Source organism: Sinohyriopsis cumingii, chromosome 19, assembly GCF_028554795.1.
Source record: "Sinohyriopsis cumingii isolate HCF-2022 chromosome 19, ASM2855479v2, whole genome shotgun sequence".
In the NCBI taxonomy this organism is placed as follows: domain Eukaryota; kingdom Metazoa; phylum Mollusca; class Bivalvia; order Unionida; family Unionidae; genus Sinohyriopsis; species Sinohyriopsis cumingii.
The window spans coordinates 60532716-60552859 of NC_142979.1; the positions used below are offsets into that span (position 1 = coordinate 60532716).

Genomic DNA, 20144 nt, shown 5'->3' on the forward strand with positions numbered 1-20144 from the left:
ATTCAGCTGTGCAATACCACTATCACATACCTTTGGTTTCTGCAGAAATGTTAGAAAAATTATCTTTAGAGCAAAACATGCAGTTGTTCTCGTTCGAAAATCCACGGACGACGATGATATCTGGCACGATGAAGGAGTTGATGGCCCTGCAACCGCGGCTCTTCAAGGAAATGTGACACTGACATAACTATCATTGTGGATGCCAGTAATGTCACCATCACCCGTTGAAGAACAACGGCTGCTCTGTTTTATGGACAGCGGTGGAAAATCAATGATATCATGGTTGACAATGACTACAGACTCGATCACGAGTACAACTGTTGGCACATTTGCATGGCAGATCACACCACAACAGGGAGTTTCAGCACCACGACATGTATTTATAGCTTTTCAAGATATCCGACAACAAAATTCTCAAATACGAAATTTTATGGTATTTGCTCCACTTGGGGTTAGTGAAGTTTCTTTAAGAATAAATGGACATCAAGAAAAGTGTTGCTGGCACGTGCTTATCATAGTTTGATGATATTTATGGGACGTGATTAGAATGTTGATTCTGGTTTGCAGATATCTCAGCGGAATTTCTCGACGTTGTATCCGATCAACTACTTCTCGCTGGAACATCTGGATTTGTTTAAACAGTTAGTCGTTGACATACATTTTCGAGCTCGAGTAAGTGCACTACCAGCCGATTTTACTGATTACAGAGTAATCGTTGTTACACTTTCAGACAAAACAATGCTACTTGATGGTGTTGGTTGACGAATGAGAGTCATTGATGCCCCAGTGGAAAACATGTAACTAAATCGTCATGATATTATAATGTCATATCATCACCTTAATGTTACTCTGACTCCAGGTCAGATTAAAACACTTCAATCAATATCAAAAGAGAACTGTGGAATAAAAATATCACTAAAAACCGAACAAATCGCAGGTAATCCAAATAAATTATCTTTGACACATGGTCAACTCAAACACTTCAACAAAGGCAAAGAATCAAAAAACCTGCGTTAAACTTAATATTTCTGCGGGTGCTTTTAAAGACGCAGTCAAGACGGGTGGTATATTTCCACTTCTTGCAGCTATACCAGAGTTAATAGCCGATGCAGCAACAGCTGTTGCAAAAGCAGCTGAATTTTATGATGTTGGAACTGCTGCTGGGATGGCACTAAAGAAAGCAACAAGTCACGGAATAAAGACTTCCAAAAAAGGGAAAGGATCTAAGACTGCCATGGTACAGTCAAGGTCTGAGACTTCCCGGAACACTTAGCTTATACTTCCCATTTCCAATTTCGATTTACTTGATGCTGCTAAGCGATTAAGTATAAAAACCTTCAGAGGTGTTTTTTGATACCAGTTCAATTACGAAAGCAACCAAACAATTTTGAAGCTGGTATTACTAATCTCGATGGAAGTTCTAGAAAAGGTACTCATTGGGTTACATATACAATTGATCCACGCGGACTTGTTTATTCTATTCATATGGGTTGGCGCCACCAAAAGAATTTTTAAAATATGTCGACAGAGTGCAGAGAACTCATCCTCAAAACACTTCCTCTGGTATTCAATGTTACCAACACAGACAATAACCGATCCGCCAATATTTTGCCGTGAAGTAATTGCTGTACTCGACGCTGTGTCAAGGTCGCTGACACCACCTCATAAAGTCCTGCACAAGTATACAAGTAGACGGTATAGACGTCCACCTTCGTTTTAAACAGACCTCAAAGTATAATGGTAGATAATTACGGAAGATCTTATCGACTGAGTAAACCTCAGCAGGGCGACTTGTCTAAATATGCAACCCTTGACGAGGTAAAAGATGAATTTGCTAAACTTCTGAGTCTCGCAAATGTGACCAAAATGAAGTCGTTGTTTTTCAAGATAAGCAAGGACGAATAAAGACATTATTCCGCGGGTTCCAGATGCGACAGAAGATAACTTAGTGGTGTTTACAAGATTCAACACGTTCAGTAGTCCAACGAGAAGTTTCACATCACCGATGGATGAACAACACTGTACATGATCCACGTTCCTCTTCCCAAAGGAACCAGACGCAAAATGGTGTTATTGGTCTACGGCCTTTGCAGAACCAAACAGATCCTCGTTCAAATTAACAACTCTCAAGACAAAATGTGTTTAGTCCGTGCCATCGTCGTGGTATGGACGTATGCCGACAAGAACGACACTGCAGAATGGAAAAGAACCTGGAAGAGCATTCGAAAATCGAACTTAGCCACACAACTAAGAGAAGCAGAACTCCTGTTACGGCAATATTTCCTATCCAAACACAAACCCTGCGGAATTCCTGAAATGGGAAAATTACAAGACGTCTTAACTCCACGCTAAACATTGAAAGTGAACCCATAATAAGTGCGTGGACCTCTGTTGTTTCGAGGCGACAATTTCAAAGATGGAAAATACATTCAACGTCAATGATCACGATGAACATTTCGATGCCATTACCAGTATCACCAGATTCCTCGAATGCGGATATTATTGTGAGAAATGCAAGCCGGGTTCCAGAGCAACATAAGCATTGTTGATCGAAATGTAGTGGGGGTGTTTAGCCTCTAAACCCTGTCTTGACGAAAGACAAGAACGAGCGCATTGCTTTGCTTGTCAGCGAATGTTTGTCAGCCCAACCTGTTACCAAAAACATTTCATAAGCAAGGTTCACAGAGGAAAAGTGATTGTCAACTGCTGAGATTGTGCTCTGCTTGTGGACAAGGCATACATACCAATAGTGCCAAGGTGCACGTTTGTTGAGGAAAGAAACGGGGGACTTATAAGACCTTAAGATCGTCTACGAATTTAACGGATGGATATTTCATAAATGGGGGCCCCGAGTAGCCGAGTGGTCTAAAGCGCTCATCATTACGGATCACTATCATCTCACCTCTGTTTGCGTGGGTTCGAGTCTCAGGCTCGGCAAGCGTGGGTAAATGAGAAAGCTTGCCAGTAACTTCTGGTGGGTCGGTGGTTCTTCCCGGGGTTTTCCAGGGTTCTTCCTCTACCAGTTATACTGGCCACCATGTATAGCCTATATTGTGCTGAAAATGGCGTTAAACCCTACAACAAAAACAACAACCTATCACGAATGTCCGATCTGCTACCCTCAACGTGACACTAAAAATCAGTTTTTACAACGTACCATGAAAGACTTGCACGAAGACACTTGTCAACGCCGCTTGAAGTTAAAATAGCAAGGATGGCAAGTCGTGGAAATGTGGGAACACGAGTACAATTACCGTTTGATCGCCGATCCCGAGTTTAAACGGACCGTGGAAAGTTACTAGTTGGTGGACCCTCTCGACCCAGGGGACAGTTTGTATTCAGGACGAACGAATGTACCTTGCTTGCTATACCACGCCGACGAGGAGAAAGGAGAAGAAATCAAATACCTGAACGTGAGTTCGCTGTAAACTTTTGTGTGCAAATATTGTCACTTTCCGCAGGTCAACCACAGTAGCTAACAGGACACTTCGACATGGAAAAAAATTCGACAATACGAAGAATTGATCCAGTGCAAAATCTTGCCTTCTGGACTTGTGCCATTCAGTTTTACCTTACCATGGCCAAGGAAAACTGGTGTTTCCATTGTGTCGCACCTGTGTCGAAAGTTGTAACCAAGACCAACCTTGTCGTCATACTCAGGGAGAATGTGCATTGACGGGAACATGGGTCAGCGTAGAACTGATTAAAGCTCTAGTCCTGGGATACCAATTGCTAGAAGAGTACGAAATTTACCACTTTCCAATAACAGAACATTACCACAAGGATGGCGAGACTCATAAAGACAGTTTTTAATGACTTTTTGAAACACAAACAAGAAGCTAGCCGATATCTGTCCTGGTGAAATTCAAGGAGGAATACTTCGACCAGGCGGCCATCACTTTAGACCAGGTGGATAAAAAGGGAAGGAAGGCGATCATTTGCTAAAGTGATGTTGAATTGTTTGTGGGGTAAATGGTACAACGACCCTGTTTACTCAAGACGGAGTATTTGACAGACCTTCCTATAACATCCAGATGATTCACGATAACACTAAAGGCAGGAAACACGTGGACGTCGTTGGTGAAGGCTTGATCCTGATCAATTGCGAAGAAGAACTTGAGTTTGTAGAGGCTGACAAATTTGAAAATGTCATCATTGCAGCCTACATGACAGCCCATGCTCGTTTCAAATTATACGAATCCTTACACCAATTAGGAGATCGCGTTCTGTACTTTGGCACGGTAGGTTGCATCTACATCGATTGACATGGTCACCATCATCCTAAAATCGAAGGAGACAGTTTAGGAGCCTGGACGGACGAGCACCTCGACGACAAGATTCTAAGCTTTGCTAGTAGCGGTCCTAAATATTACGGCTACGAATACCTAGACAAACGAAGAGAAGTACACACCGAGTCTAAAGTGAAATTGTCAAAATACAAGTGCAAAGCAAAGAACAACTGCATCCTTTACGTCACCGATGTTTTAACCACTGGTACATGAATCTTACAAAAGGATTGATTCTTATGAAAATATTCAAATGGTCAACATACCAACTACCCGAGAATATGAGTCTGGAATTCGAGAATATTAATGAGGGGCTTTACAGGTTGAAAACTATTTACCGGCAGAAACTTGGATGATTGTAAACTACGTTAGAAAGAAGTAGAAGTGATTAAAGAGACTTCTTCACGGTTTCTAGCGTGTATGTTATTAAAAACTAATCCAATTTACTACAAAAGATTGGAGGGCCCCGAGTGGCCGAGTGGTCTAAGTGGGTCGGTGGTTCTTCCTGAGGTTTTCCTGGGTTCTTCCTCCACCATTAATACTGGCCGCCATATATAGCCTATAGTGTGCTGAAAAATGGCGTTAAAACCCACGACAACAACAAAAGATTGGTTATGGTGTCCACACAAAAAACGGCTAGAGTAAATAAGGAACATTCACCAACTGCCTGATGTGGGTATGTTTTGCGGTCATGCCACGTCCTTTATCAGTAGTGATTAAACAGATTCCGTAGAAGGAAGTCAATGATACTATTCAGATTGTGGAGGGTTACCAAAACTCTTTACAAGAATTGCTTCCTTTCAATTTTGGACGTCCTGTAGTGTGCGTCTTAGTGACTTACTTTCTGGGATTTCGTTTACCAGCAGATTCGTTGTGGACTATTTACAACAAAAACTTGATGGTGTTTCCTCTAAAGGTCACCGGTTATACTCTAACATTTTTCTTCTTACATCAGATTTGCATTACTTGATTAAAAGTAGTTATAGTAGCGCAATTTTTTTTAAATATCACATTTAAAGAAGAAATAATAATTTAATTACTCGAAATAGAAGTATACAACGCTGTTACTCCTCCTTAGCTACGATTTCCCACCTATAGAGGACACCAATCAGAAATGGCGTACATTTATCCCCACAAGACGAAGTACATGATTCTTGATATCGAAAAATAAAACACTAGAAACTATGGATTTGGGAACGTTTAGTTTAAATTAATTTAATGCTCAGCCTTATATCGATATGCGTGCACGACGCACTATATTGTGACGATTTCAAAACTATTCTATTGTTTCAATTTATTTTCAAAATTTCCGTTAATACAGGTAAAAAGAAACTAATGCTGGCTTCTCTATGTCGGCCGACTTTGTTAAAAAAAGAAAGAAATTGGCACACTTAAAAGAATTCCAAGTCAGTTTCCAGGGATTGTCTTGCTTTGTAATAAAAATAACTTTTGTATTTGATTTCTTGTTGGCAACTTTAAGAAAAGTGTTTATTGCTCGCTGACAGTTGTGTTTATTCATCACCCGGGCTTCTATTTGTTTGCCATATGTAATCATAATTGATACAAACGTTTATTGATGTTCGTAATATATAGTATACACAGCAATAACTGGCTTTAATAATGATGTTGTAAACCATGCTAGCCACAATATTATTATGTGTACTCATTTTCAAATAATGATTTTTATTTGCGAGATACTGTCGTATAGTTAACCTTGATACAATACGATCTTGGTCACTTTGCACCTTATAACGTATCATGCATGAATGACAGGTGCCTTCAAGCAATCGGGTGATATTCCCGTCTCATTTGCAATTTTATTATCCGATACACACTACAGTCGGCATCTGCTACATATACGGAGTTCGTAGTTATATTTCTTCTTAAATAAATTTCGCATGATGAAAAAGAATGAATACATGATAACAATGCATGGTAAGTTTTTTTCATTTTATTGTCAAATAAGTGTTTTATTTATCAATTTTATTGTTTCGTTTCTTAAGTTGTGGGACATTTACCTTGATAACGAAAGTCTCACCATAAGTTCTGGGTCAGGAATAAAAGAATTTTTTTTATCGTCTTATATATATATATATATATATATATATATATATATATATATATATATATATATATATATATATATATATATATATATATATATATATATATACATATACATATATATATATATACATATATATACATATATATATATACATACATATATATATACATATATATATATATATATATATATATATGTGTGTGTGTGTGTGTGTGTGTGTGTGTGTGTGTGTGTGTGTGACTCATTCTACAGACTTGTACACCTATAAATGATAAACGGCTCAGAGTAATACCTCATATTTCTTTTTGAAAATCCTTTTGAGTTCATATTGGTTAAAATAATGCTAAATATAGAGTTTGATCACAGTCTTCACTCTGCACATTCAATAAGTATTATGATTATTTTAACCATTAATATTTTATATATGCAGTAACATTACTGTACTGTAATCCTTTATTTGATATATTTTACTTATGCCCTTTCTATTTCTCTTCTCATATGCACCATATAGCTTTCTACGGGATTTAAGAGGATTTAGGACTTACCCCATCCCTCGATCCCACAGCTTCAATCCACTTTTTTGTGGTAAACAGGGTCTTTCGGAACCATATTTGCTGTACAAAAGCACGATAGTAAGATATATCACATTTACGTAGGGAAATTAAACAAGGTTGTGTAGAGGGGTATAAATGTACGTCATATCCATTTTTGGCACGCGGAAACTACCGACTGTTTACGGCGATTGACGAATAGTATTATCATTTAAAAAGGGTATTTTTAAGTCTAATTAAACAGTTTTATGGTGTGCATACATAACAAATGCGTTTTTTTTAATGACTATAATAATGACACACGTTTGTACAATATAGGTGGCCAGTGGCTTTTAAATGCGTACGAGAGACTCACTCTGTTAAAAGCGTTGCGCTTTCATCTCCAAACTTCTCGAACACTGGTTGAAGATGTGTGTAAAGCTTGTTGGCTACACTCTCACTGGAACGATGTACGTGACAGGGAAAAATTTGGTTTCGATGCTTGGACGAAAGAAGTGGCTTACATTGCCAAAGATTTGTGCCATGAATTAGAAGGAAAAAGTGAACTTAAAACTTCCAGTGAAACATGTCACCTTTAAACCCGTATAAGCCACAGTGCAAGAAGAACCCGACACCGAGGAAAACCACCATGCAGGACAGTACCGTCGTCGACATCGTCACGCCTGAAAGGCCATTTCGTGGAGACAGATGTGAGACTGTGCCTAGTGTAGGGACTCCAAGAACATAACAAAGTGTCCCTTGGGCACGACACCTTCGTCAGAAATGTTGTACAGTGACTTGTTTGTATAGCCTTTTGATCGTTTTGCTTGTCACATTAAACATGTACTTATTCATTTGGCTTGTATGTGTTTTTGTATTTCGTGTCGAATTTTAGCTTGGAATAAACATGTTTTGAAAAGTATAACAACTCTTGTTTTGTCTTGTCTTGTCAATGTTAGTTTCAAAATTCTGAACACCTGCGCTATGGCGACATCTTTGTGATCTACGTCTACCTCGACTTTCAAAGTCATCGGCGAAAGGTTAGATCGTTCCATTTGGGAGGCCTTGTATCTTCGCTATCCCTTTAACATGTTAATTGCTGGGTGGAGTGGTTCAGGCAAAACCGAATTTGTCAAACGTTTGATCGAACACAAAAGTGATTTAATGGATTGTCCACATCAGCGCATCGTTTGGTGTTACAAAGAGTGGCAAGTAGATTCCATCGTTTTGTGGAAGGCATTCCTCGAGAAGACGACGGTATCGTGTCTGACACCAGTCAAACACATCTGTTCATCTTCGATGACATCATAGGAGAAGACGAAGAAGAAATTAAACTTTGGTTTTGCGAGCAAAGGACATTTTGTAATGCCAGTGTCGTTTTCATTAACCAAAATTTGTTACTACAAAGTAAAGCCTATCGCACCATCAGTTTGGATGCTCATTACGTGGTTTTCTTTAAAATTCCCAGAGATAAATCGCACATGCATGTGTTAGCTCAACAGTTAGGAACTCCTTGGCTGGTTCATGTGTACGACCATGCCGCTCACACACCTCATTCCTGTTTACTCGTTGATTTAAAGCCCGATTATTTGCTATTTCCCTACCCATCTGTTTCACAACTGGTGCCAAGACGGAGGTCGTGACGTGTACAAGTCACCGTCTGTGGAAAAAAACATATAAAACCTCCGAAACTTCTAGTCTGTCTCGCACTTTGTCAACATGACTTTCATTCAGCCTCATCTTCCAGTCAAATTAATTCGTGCCTTGTACGGCATCAGTCGCGAAAAAATCCATAAATACGTGCTCGCGCCTTGAAGTCTTTCTCAAAGAAGTCTTACAATGGTTTACGGTGACAGCACGTCAGTTACTTCAAGGTATCATTCACATTCTTCATCAAACCAAACGCTTTTTTTAGAAACACTCAGTAGCATTGTCGCAACTGGAAGAATCCAGAATATACGCTCAAACGAAGTAACAAATCATTTTGAAACCTGGAGGTTGCGGTTCTCTAGGAAGTGTCATCATTCGCTCCCTCTTAAAACGGGATCTAAATGCCCAGCAGATACCCCTAAGAAAAAAGCCTCTCCCCAACAAAAAACGTTCCAAGAAGAAAAAAGCAGTGGAGTTAAGACCAGGTCACAGCCTCAGAAAAAGAAAAGTTCCAAGAAAACAGCTTCTACCTGTAAAAGAGACAGTGCTGTCCGGACGCAACCTTACTTTCCCAATCACGACCTGCGGTGGCCGTGTCTCCCAGTATCAGAATCAGCAGCTTCCACTTCGCTGTTGCTGGTGATGCCAGCCTAACGCGATTTGATATTCATCTTTCTTAATTTGATGAAAAAATTTAAATTTGTTTCTCAAGGAAGTTCTCCGTCTGAGAGACATCTTCCTCTTCAACATCTTTAGCCTCAGCGGCTGCTAAAAAGGTTTCGTCTTATGACATCAAAGTCTAAGATAGATCGGGAATGTTACAGAGTTTAGTGGATTTATCCAACAAAGAACTGTCACGATTTACTCCGTTACGAAACCCTTCAACGTCTAGTGATGCCCGTCATGAAGATGATAAGACGTACCATCAATCAGTGCCGACATATACCAGCATAAAATGACCCGTGCCAGACGATTGGCATCAGTGCTTTTGTGCTCGCGAACGAAAAAGGTGTCACCCGCAAAAAGTGCACACCACCATCGCCGTTCTCTTGCCAAAAAAAAAAAACGAAAAAGAAAAGGGCAATCCCGTCGCTTAGCCGAACATCAAAGCGTTCCTCGTCCACCAAAGAAAATACCCATTCGTCAGAAGAGAAAGAGGTTGCTGAAAGGGGGGGGGGGATTTATTCATTACTCTCTGTCCACGCGACCCCAACTGAAAGATTTTAGCCTACTAGGAGGACTAAAAAAATAAGAAAAAAGTACGTATGTCGGGCCATTGACTTCAGTCTGGTTTTTTTTTTGTTCCTGAACGAAAAATGATGTCACCCCCAAGAAGCATCACTCTTCACACAAAAAAGGAAAAAGGGAAGGACTACCGCCTCGTTTTGCCAAATGTTGGGACAACGTGTTGTCGGTCCTATCAAAGTACCCTCCACCCATGCAAAAACAACTCACTCAAACAGCCGCGAAATACGTCATCGATACCGTGTGTGAATGTTGTTTGAATGTCTTGAAATGAACGATACCTTTATCCAAGCATCAGAAAGAACACTTAGCCAAGCATCGACACGTTCTTCGCCATATGGTCAAAAAGAAAGTACATATCCGTCGAAAGCAAAAAATGTTTTTGCAATGCGATGGATTTTTGCCCATGTTGATAGGACCCTTGATCAAAGGACTGGCGCTATCAATGTAGGGAGGAGTCCTGGGAGGTGTTTTATAGATTGGTTCGAGATAAAAAGAACAAAGAAGATAAATTGAAAAGATCTTATAAGTGTACTTTGGAATATCATGGAAGGACAAAAGCTGACTTTAGTACCCTACATCTACCTTTCCATCCTCATTTGACCAAAAGTCAAAGTTGCAACACAAATTGCAATCGTTGATGGATCGCACCGATTTGTCAGAAACGGAAAAATCGCAACGGTAAGGCCAATTTTTGTAACGTCTTCAACTCTTTCACCAGAAAGCTTTGGGTGAAATAGCTAAACCAACTCTGAAAGATTTCAATACCCTGATGGAAAGTCCATCGCCACCACTAACATCACCACCAGTGACCAAGACAGACACATCCACGGTGATGACAGAAAAAGTAGACGAGTAGTTTCAAATTGCACCAGAAAAATTACACAAGTTAACAACACCACCTATACCAAGAACTGGTTGGATCAAAAATATTATGGCAACCCCTTCTTCATCAAGTGAAAAAAGGAATGAAGTGAGGAAACAAGTTAAAGAAGAACTGATTACCCCTGTTCAGACATTATCCTCGATACCTATCGCCCGTCAGAGATGTAAATCATTACAATCCAAGAAAATGCCACACGAAGAATAGAGTAGCATCAGTGAACAGTGTGTGACTTATTGAAGAGAGTCCTAATGGAGAATCTTTTAGCCAGTATTTACTACGATCCTGCCTATCCTGCGGTTTACAGAGGAGTTTAAAACTGTATCGTGCTGTCGAAACCCGACTGAAAGGTGTACGTATACCTTAGGTGCAACGATGGTTACAGGAACACGTCATGTACAGGTTACATAAACCCATTCGACGAAAATGTTCCAAAAGTCGCACCCAAGTTGAGGGCATAAATCACCACTGGCAAGCCCATTTAGCAGATGTCTCTCATTTGGCCATCTACAATCACGTCAACAAATATTTGTTTTGTGTCATCAATGTCTTTTCCAAATTTGCCTGGATCGTACCTTTGACTTCCAAATCAAGCTCTGAGTTAGTGCAAGACTTAAAACTGGTGTCGAAGAAAAGCGATCGTCACCCTCTCCGTTTGCAATCAGACAAAGGCACCGAATTTCTGAAGAGCGCATTGGGAAGTGGCTTTGGTCGAAATGATTCATCTCACATATGTCCTAAACATTAGTGGAAATCAAACGAACATTTCCGTCGAAATCCTTAACGATCGGACGCAACAACAGTTGCATATCAACGATCCTGGTTTTTACGTAACCAAAAGATCATCACCTACCAATTCTGCATTAAGACTCTATGCTATGAAAATTTCAGCAGGCTATTATTTAAGCGTTCAACATCTGGTGGAAACGATTTCCAGTATTTTCGACGATCAATCTGGCAAAACTCTTGATAAAACGAAACGAAGTGTCAAGATCGAGTACCACAAAATAGCTCGTCGCCTGCTGTTGAGTTTTTGGGATGCCAAAACGTTGTCCGTCGTTTTTTCTCCTGCTTCGTTTGACATTTTGGGTGGAGACCTCATATTGTCTCCCAATTCCAGAGACATCAACAACAACGATCGATATTTCAGGTAATTTCGTTACCCTGTAGAACTGAATGAAGGAATGAATTTGATCTTTGTGTACTTCGATGTGGTGGAGTACAACGTGGTGGGAAACACAACCGCACATGTTACTGAAAGTCATTCCTTTCAAAGTTGATACTGCCTTGGGTGCTTACGAGAAAAACTATCACGTTCACATCTTCATTATTTGCCCGTCAGCATGTCTTGTTTTGACAGTGGTATAAAAGGAGACCTGGGACAAAATAATCCATTCTCGAAAGGAAAAGTCACAGTATAATTCCATTTTCAAAAAAAGATTCTCTAGCGACTTGTAAGTCATATATCCTGTGTACCGAGGAGTTGTTCGATAATGAGGACAAGGTTTAGGAGATATGTTGAAATCTGCATTTCGTTCGGTGACCCCGTCTTGAAACCGATGGTGACGCGAGGATTGAAAGATGCCGCTTTGACGCAAGGAAACGAATGTCTCCAAACTGTCATTATCGACCAACTTATACCCAAAAATGCGTTGTTCAGAGCAGGCAAAAATGTGTTGTTTCAAAATGGAAAAGACATTTTGGCTCGACGAGACACTCCTATAAATGCACTGCACGATGCTGAGCAGGCATTCCTTCTTCCTTCATGCCAAAGCAAAGACAAGGCAAAAAGAAACGACGAAGACACCCCTCTAGAGGAGTTCACAAACACGTTGCGAGAAAGACTAATAAGAAAAAAAAAACATTCAGAGAATTAGACATCTTGGAATATTAAAGAGAGAGAAAATGATTCAACGAAAGTCTTGCAAATGTTCCAAGTCAGACGTGGCTCTCTTTGCCATGCTACCCACCATAATGACGATGCAAGATTTTCAATGGGTAGAATTTCATCCCGTCTTTTCTTTGATGGCCTCAGCTCCCATTGAGTTTGAAATCAAAGGACAGGCCGAAGATTACATCGATCTGAAGAGCAGTTACTTGTACTTGAAAGTCAATATTCTCGATCCAAACTGAAATTATATAGACGGCGATGAGGAAGTAGCTCCCGTCAACAATTTCATGCATTCCTTGTTCAGCGAAGTGGATTTGTACTTCAATCACAAACTGGTTATTAGCAGCATGAATACTTACCTTTACCGAGCGTACCTAGAAAATCTCTTGACGTAGGGAGAAGAAGCCAAGAACACCCATCTGGGTGCTTGCGTGATATGGAAATCTGGCACGGCAGCTAAATTCAAAGACACCGATTTGATTAAAAAGATAGTCCAGACAACAATGTGGGGTTCAACGAACTTCGAAACAATAACAAAGATCGGCAGAGTTTAGAACTGATGGAACGCTTGCATATAGACATGTAGTTGCAAGACAAGTATTTGGATGTCCGCCTGAGGCTGAATCGAAGCAGTACCACTTTCTATATGATGGCTGATGCTGCCAATTACAAAACCGTCATCGAAGAAGCCAGACTTTACTTGCGCCGCGTGGAAGTGTTACCAGCAGAGGGAAACGATATCAGTCACACTTTGAGCAGTACGACCACCAAGTATCCGATACGACGAGCGGAAGTGAAAACTTTCACCATTGCCACTGGACTCCGATCCAACAACGAAGATCATCTGTTCCAAGGACAGTTACCCAAACGTTTAATGGTTGGCATCGTTAGCAATGGAGCCCTCATCATATCCCACGATCAAAATCCTTTCGAGTTTGAACATTTCAATGTACCAAAGATCGAAATCAGTCGAGATGGTAAGACCTTGTGTACCAGACCTTACTGTACCTGACTTTGACAAGAAGAATCACTTGAAGTCGTACTTGTCCCTGTACGAAGCCACCAGACAGTTAGGGACCATCACCAGTCACTGCATTTCGTACAACTATTATGCAGGAGATTACGTTTTGTGGGCTTTTGATTTCACTCCAGACCAAGTCAGTGATGAGGGACATTTCCACCCTATAAAAATCTGGCCAACTTCATGCTGAACTTCAGTTGGCAACAGCTCTACCCGAGACGGTGAGCGTCTTCTTGTATGCAGAATTCTATCATACGATAGAAAACAACAGCTTGAAAGAAGTGATTATAGACTATTAGAAGCTATAGAAGACTCTTATCACTCTTTGGACTGTGAAGCCTCGTTGGAGATGGAGAATATCTTTGAAGCAAAACCAAAAGACGAAGACGAAGAGGACATATCGATGTCGAGATGACCAGAACAAGAAGAACATTTAGTTTCTTGTTTTGCTAAGCACGTGATGGAAAAGAAATACAGGGTTAACCCGGAAACATTGTTGGAGACGTCAAAACGATCATCGAACTAGCATGCCATTCATCATCTATCATTGAAGGATGGCTGCAAGCAAAGTGAACAAGATAGAAAAGGTACAAGAGGTGATACATAATCTAACCATGGTTGAACAGTTGCTACAACAGGTGGAAGTAGGCTGCTACAGTCCTTGGAGAGTAAAAATGGAAGTGAATAACTTAAGATAGCAAAAGGGATTTTTAAAGATGTAATAAAGGAGGAAAAAGACGAAGAGGTTGTAGTTTAGTCAAATTATAACATCTAACAATATTATAATAATAAAATAATAACTACACAGTACGTTTGGAATATATTTCAGCTGAATTTGTTAATTTTATATTATTTATTTATTAATTTTTATGTCATTGAAATTCAGTATACACATTTAACATGAAATGATACAGCAACAAATCTTGATATAGTAATTCGATATTTTTATAGTTCAAAACTAGCATAAACTTTTTATATTATAAATTAATGTTTAAAATTTTACACTGTTTATCATAATAGAAATTCAGATAATTGCTATAAAGTATCGAATGTACGACATTTAAAGGTCGTTTCTTATATATTGTGTTTGATATAAACAATATTGTATAAATAGAACCCAGTGCAAGAGAGAAACAGAAAGTAAATTATTTTGGTTAACACGAGAGCATTTTTCGAGGTTTTGTTGATTTCAAATTGTTTCGGAAGTTGTAAAGTTTATTTTTTTTAAATTGTTGTAATGTAGGTGCTTTCATGATCTATCGATGCAATTCCAGTTTATTTCTTTGTCGCATAAGAATAATTCTTGTCTAATCCTCAAACTCGTATCTCATTCTACTTTGATAATGAAGATGATGACAACGACGACGACGACAATAATAATAATAATAATAATAAATGTTGCAAAAGTTACGAGATACAGCAAATTTTATTTGTCGTCGATAGTTTGGGTAAAAATACATAAAATATATAAAAAATACTAGCTCTAGACGAATTATTTGTGCTGGCTGTTGTTGTTGTTGTTATTATTATTATTATTATTATTAGTATTCCACAAGCTGAAACTAAACGAAACAAGGCAATCCAGAAGACAACCACGTAACAACCAAGAAAAAAAAATCCTCGCTTGAGCTCGCACAATAGTATAATCCCCATTTCCTGTACCGGTCACAGCTATCGCTGTCCAACTGTATCGGTACAGTAAGGATTATATATTAACCAAACATGTCTTCAAAAGATGTTTCATTAGACAAAGAGAAGAAAAGAAAAAGAACTTTGAAAGCTGAAAGCATTCCAAACGGTGGTGGTGATGGAAAATTAGTGGAAACAAAACGAATAAAGCCAGAACCGGGACTGAAGCAGGTTAGGGAACCTATTTTCGAGAACAAGTATCCTGGTACCAATTTGTTTTCTTCTTTCCCACACAGGCTTGAATGCTAACTTTTGGAGAAATAAATATGACTTCTAGCCTGTTTTAAGCGGGCGTGTCATAAACTGTCATAAGGAGCAATCTTTGCCATTTGATGAGGACAGAATCGTGTACTCCACACATTTCGTATGCCAATCTAAACCACAGGGGCTCGTATCGTTGCGTACAATTGACATGTACTATATAATAACTACAAGGGAGGACACTTGTCTCCTTGCTCGCACGACCTATTTAAGAATAAACGCTGACATTTCAAGCTACGTTTTGTGTAGCTTAATAAATTTGGTACCGATCTTTAGCTCAGGCATTCGATTGTGTATCCCTATCAAAAGTTTGATTTAATATCATACCTTTAAGGAATGCCAAATAAATTTCCCATGCTACCGCTCGACATGGCCCTGATATACCTGCTTTATACGCAAGTGAGATCCTGCTGAATGGAATACTGTCCTCTCATTGGTTAAAAGAAAAAGACATTCTGTATTTATTTATAACATTTATTTATAACTTATTTTCATTTGGCCAATGAGAAGGTAGTATTCTAAGAAAGTGGAGCAGAACGAATTTGGGATTTGGATTTTAATGTAGCTTTAACAATTTTCCAGTCATATTGCTACAATATATGCAGTGTGGCATTTGATAGTGATGTCTAGCACTGGGACATCATGCCACAGCCTTGTAGCATGATGTTCCACCTACTCACATTATCCTGACACCCGGCTGACCAGTTCTAACACAAGCGTCTTGATGCTGAGCATCTAGCGAGGCAGCTGTTTGTACCATTTATAATGAGTCTTTGGTATGACTTGGCTGGGGTTCAAGCCCGCAATCTCCTGCATATGAGGTGGATGCTGTAATCACTAGGCCACCAGAGTGGTCTGGAGCAGAAAGAAAGAGAGACAGATATTGAAGTGTTTGTAATATATTGAACTATGACCATTTCCTCTTTCCCCTCTTTCTTTTATACTCCTCCCTTATATCTGTAACTAAGGGTGAGGTCCAGCATAAGATAAAAATCATGGTATCATATCTTCTTCAATTGGGAACAAATTTAGTATTTCTCTTTTTATGGAGAGATATTTAACCAGTGAATGAAGGTGCCATTGGAATAAATATAATTAGGACAGAATCAGCCAGGGGGTAAATTTCAAACCACCCATGTTTATGCATTGTCTAAATTTAAAAAAAAATATAGAATAGGACTGGGTTTTTTCAGTGATTTTCCTTCTTCATTAACAAACATAAGTACCTATGGCCGCAGCAGTCTTTTGCACCTGCAGGAAGTAAAATGTGATAGATTTTATTGTACTTATCCTCATTCCCATGCCTGGATTTGTTTTAGATGTGATTTTCTTTGCACGTGGAAATTGCACTATTTCTTCTGTTTTGAAGATAACATTGTAAAGTCATCCAAGTTTAAGTGAGACATGAAATTGGTAATGAGATGTTTTAAAAGCATTCATTCTGTACAGAACAAAGGGCAAGGTGGCTAAAGTGAGTTAAATGGAGTCACTATTAAATGGCCTAAAATGTTGAATAAAACTGATAACCAATTGGTAGTTTGTTTGAAAGTATTTTTGTCATCTTGTCTTCAGTGAGAATTGCATATACGTATAACTATATGTCTACCTGTAATCTGCATACTAGAAATACAACCAGTATGTCAACGTACATAAAAGGGCACCACTTACCTTCCAAAGACTGAAAGACCAATTTCATATGTGTATCGATATGTATTGTATTGCAGGTAGTGTATTGTTATTCATATTTGTTGTAAAAGTAATGAATATCACATTTCATCAAAAAGTTGTATGTTGCCAACATTTATAATAAATATTTTATCTCACAGCTAGTTTTTAGATGCGTACTTTTTATAGATGAATCCTGCCACATCAACATTAGATTTTAACTTACAGACTGCAGAAAATAAAAGAATGTATTAACAATCGTCTTGCACACATGTATAATGATCAATGTCGTTACACTGAAAATTGGAAGAATAAAATAATGCATAAAATTATTTGAAATGGGAGTGATAGTTTTTTCAGTTAAACCTTATTTAAATCCATTCACCTAGATAATGGCACACTTGCACTACTACTACAAGATATTTAGCCATCTTGACTGATTATGTAAGGAACTGAATTATCAATAGCACCAAATTATTTTGCAATAAATATGAAACAATAATAGCTTTTATTAATGTACTGTCATTAATTGTTTGCTTTTAATTATCTGGACAAAGAGGATCTATTAGGAATGAATTAATTAAATGTAGTCATTATATCTAATGCAGTGTAAATTATGCTTTATTTTTAGAAGTTATTGCATGCATTATTATTATTATTATTATTACCATATAATTGTTAAGGAATAAAACTTATGAGATCAGTTAGGAATGAACTGATTAAATTGTTGTGTAGGATAAATTTTACATATCTGTATATGGCCCCAAATGGCAGAGTGGTCTAAAGCACTCACCATTATGGATCACTGCCATCTCACCTCTGTCTACGTGGGTTTGAGTCTTGGACTCGGCCAATGTGCGTATGTGAAAAAGCTTGCCAGTAGCTTCTCATGGGTTGGTGGTTCTTTCTGATCTTTTCTGGGGCCCAGAGTGGCCGAGTGATCTAAAGCGCTCTCCATTACAGATCACTGCCATCTCTTCTCTGCCTGCATGGGTTCAAGTCTCGGATTCAGCTAATGTGGGTATGTCAGAAATCTTGCTAGTAACTTCTCATGGGTCAGTGGTTCTTTCCGGGGTTTTCCCGGGTTCTTCCTCCACCATTAATGCTGGCCTCCATGTATAGCCTATTGTGTGCTGATAAATGGCATTAACCCCCCTCAACAACAACAACAACTTTCTGGGGTTGTCCAGGGTTCTTCCTCCACCATTTATGACGGCCACCATGTATAGCCTATCCTGTGTTGAAAAAATGGCGTTAAACCCTACAACAACAACAACATATCTGTACCTATACTTTTTGCATAACCACATTTGTTTGATTTGATTCACCCATTTTAACTACAGAGAAACAAATGCAATTAAGATAAATGATTTAATTAATCACATTTTTTAACATACTGTGTAGTGTTTGTAACATACGGTGTTTGACGTATAGGATACTTGTTTATTGCCCAAATAGCTAAGCATACATGTGCTGCTAAAACAACATGCAACTATACCTTTAAAAAACCATGTTTCTTTATCCACTGAGCAGAATATTGTTCAGTATCCCAAATTAATTTGTCTTAATAATATTGAATTTTCATTAACATAACACAGCTGGTTTTTCTTAATGTGAAACAGGGTGCAAACAGTTGGACAATTACCAGTTACCAAACCAGAATTTGCATGCAGATTTATTATTACTAACATTAATATGCTGAAAAAGGATATCTCATAAATTTCTTATCCAATGGATAACATAAAACTAAATTATTTCATACTAAATGAGAAGGTGTTCATCATACAATTGCAAATTTAAATCATCAGGTATATATATATAAAATATATATATATATATAAACTCTTGAAAATCAGAATCAGGCAAATGATGTATAGGAGGATGATCTTACACATTAAAAGATTCAATTTTTTATGTATCTACAGATACAATGAATTTATGGTTAGTTCAAAATAAATTGTCAAATTTTTGAAGTTTTTGATATGAACAGTACTAATGTGCATATAATGTTATGTTTTTAAGTTCATTAAAGGCAAGACTTACTGTAATTATGTGGTTGGTTTTGTAGGAGAGTGGTGTATCTTTATTTTATGCGGAAGAGGAAGAAGTTGATGAGCGAGACCCAGAGAAAGATGTGGAGCAGTTTAAGGCAGCCTGTGCCAACATCAAGCATGCCATCCTGGACATCAGACAGCTGAAAGAAAACAAGGCTTCCCATACGGTAACACGGTCCAACCTGTTGCAACTGATAGTCAGTAGAAATTGATAGTTACACCTTGTTAATCAGTCTTGTCACCAATTGGAACTGTTGATAGATTTTTGGGGTATTCATGTAACAAATGACTCCAACTTATATTCTGTTTTCTTTCTTGCATGCCTTTGGTTTTTCTGTTGCTGTAATGTTAACATTTACAAATTTGATTACACACAAACAGATTCAGTGATTATGTATTTTTGGCTGAAGAGGTCATCATTTTCACCACTAAAGTTTTAGTATATCAAAGTTGGTTGACAGAAAAAAATTACACTTTTTACAATCTTTGGAAACCGGTTGACAATACTTAAGGATGGAGTATTATGGGGTACCAGTTGGATTTGGTTCTGTGGGGTTTAACACCATTTTTTCAGTACATGATAGTCCATAAAGGGCAGCCAGTACATCTGGTGGAGGAAGAACCGCCTACCCACAGGAAACTTCATGCAAGCTTTTTCACAAAACACAAAATCTTGTTGATCAATTAGAGATTTGAAATGGACAGAGGTGGAATATGTGTGATCTGTAAGGCGAATGCCTTGGATAACTCTGCCACCCAGGGCCCCTTAGATTACATTTTTGTTTATCATATTTTTAAAGAGACATCAGGACAGAGTTTTTAAATTTTTTGTTTGAAATGGGAAAACAAATTAAAAAGCACTGAAATGTCAGCCTCTAAGTGATGATATTGCTCCCTCATA

At 38.4% G+C, this 20144-nt stretch overlaps 1 protein-coding gene across 1 annotated transcript in view; it reads left to right on the forward strand.

Annotated features, from left to right (window-relative positions):
• The first annotated feature begins 15228 nt into the window (after positions 1-15228).
• LOC149775801 (THO complex subunit 5 homolog) overlaps positions 15229-20144 on the forward strand; it is a 65781-nt gene continuing 60865 nt past the window's right edge. The window contains exons 1-2 of the mRNA XM_089944260.1: positions 15229-15434; positions 19258-19410. Of these exons, the coding sequence (XP_089800386.1) occupies positions 15297-15434; positions 19258-19410 (291 nt within the window). The 5' untranslated portion in view covers positions 15229-15296. The remainder of the gene's footprint in view (positions 15435-19257; positions 19411-20144) is intronic.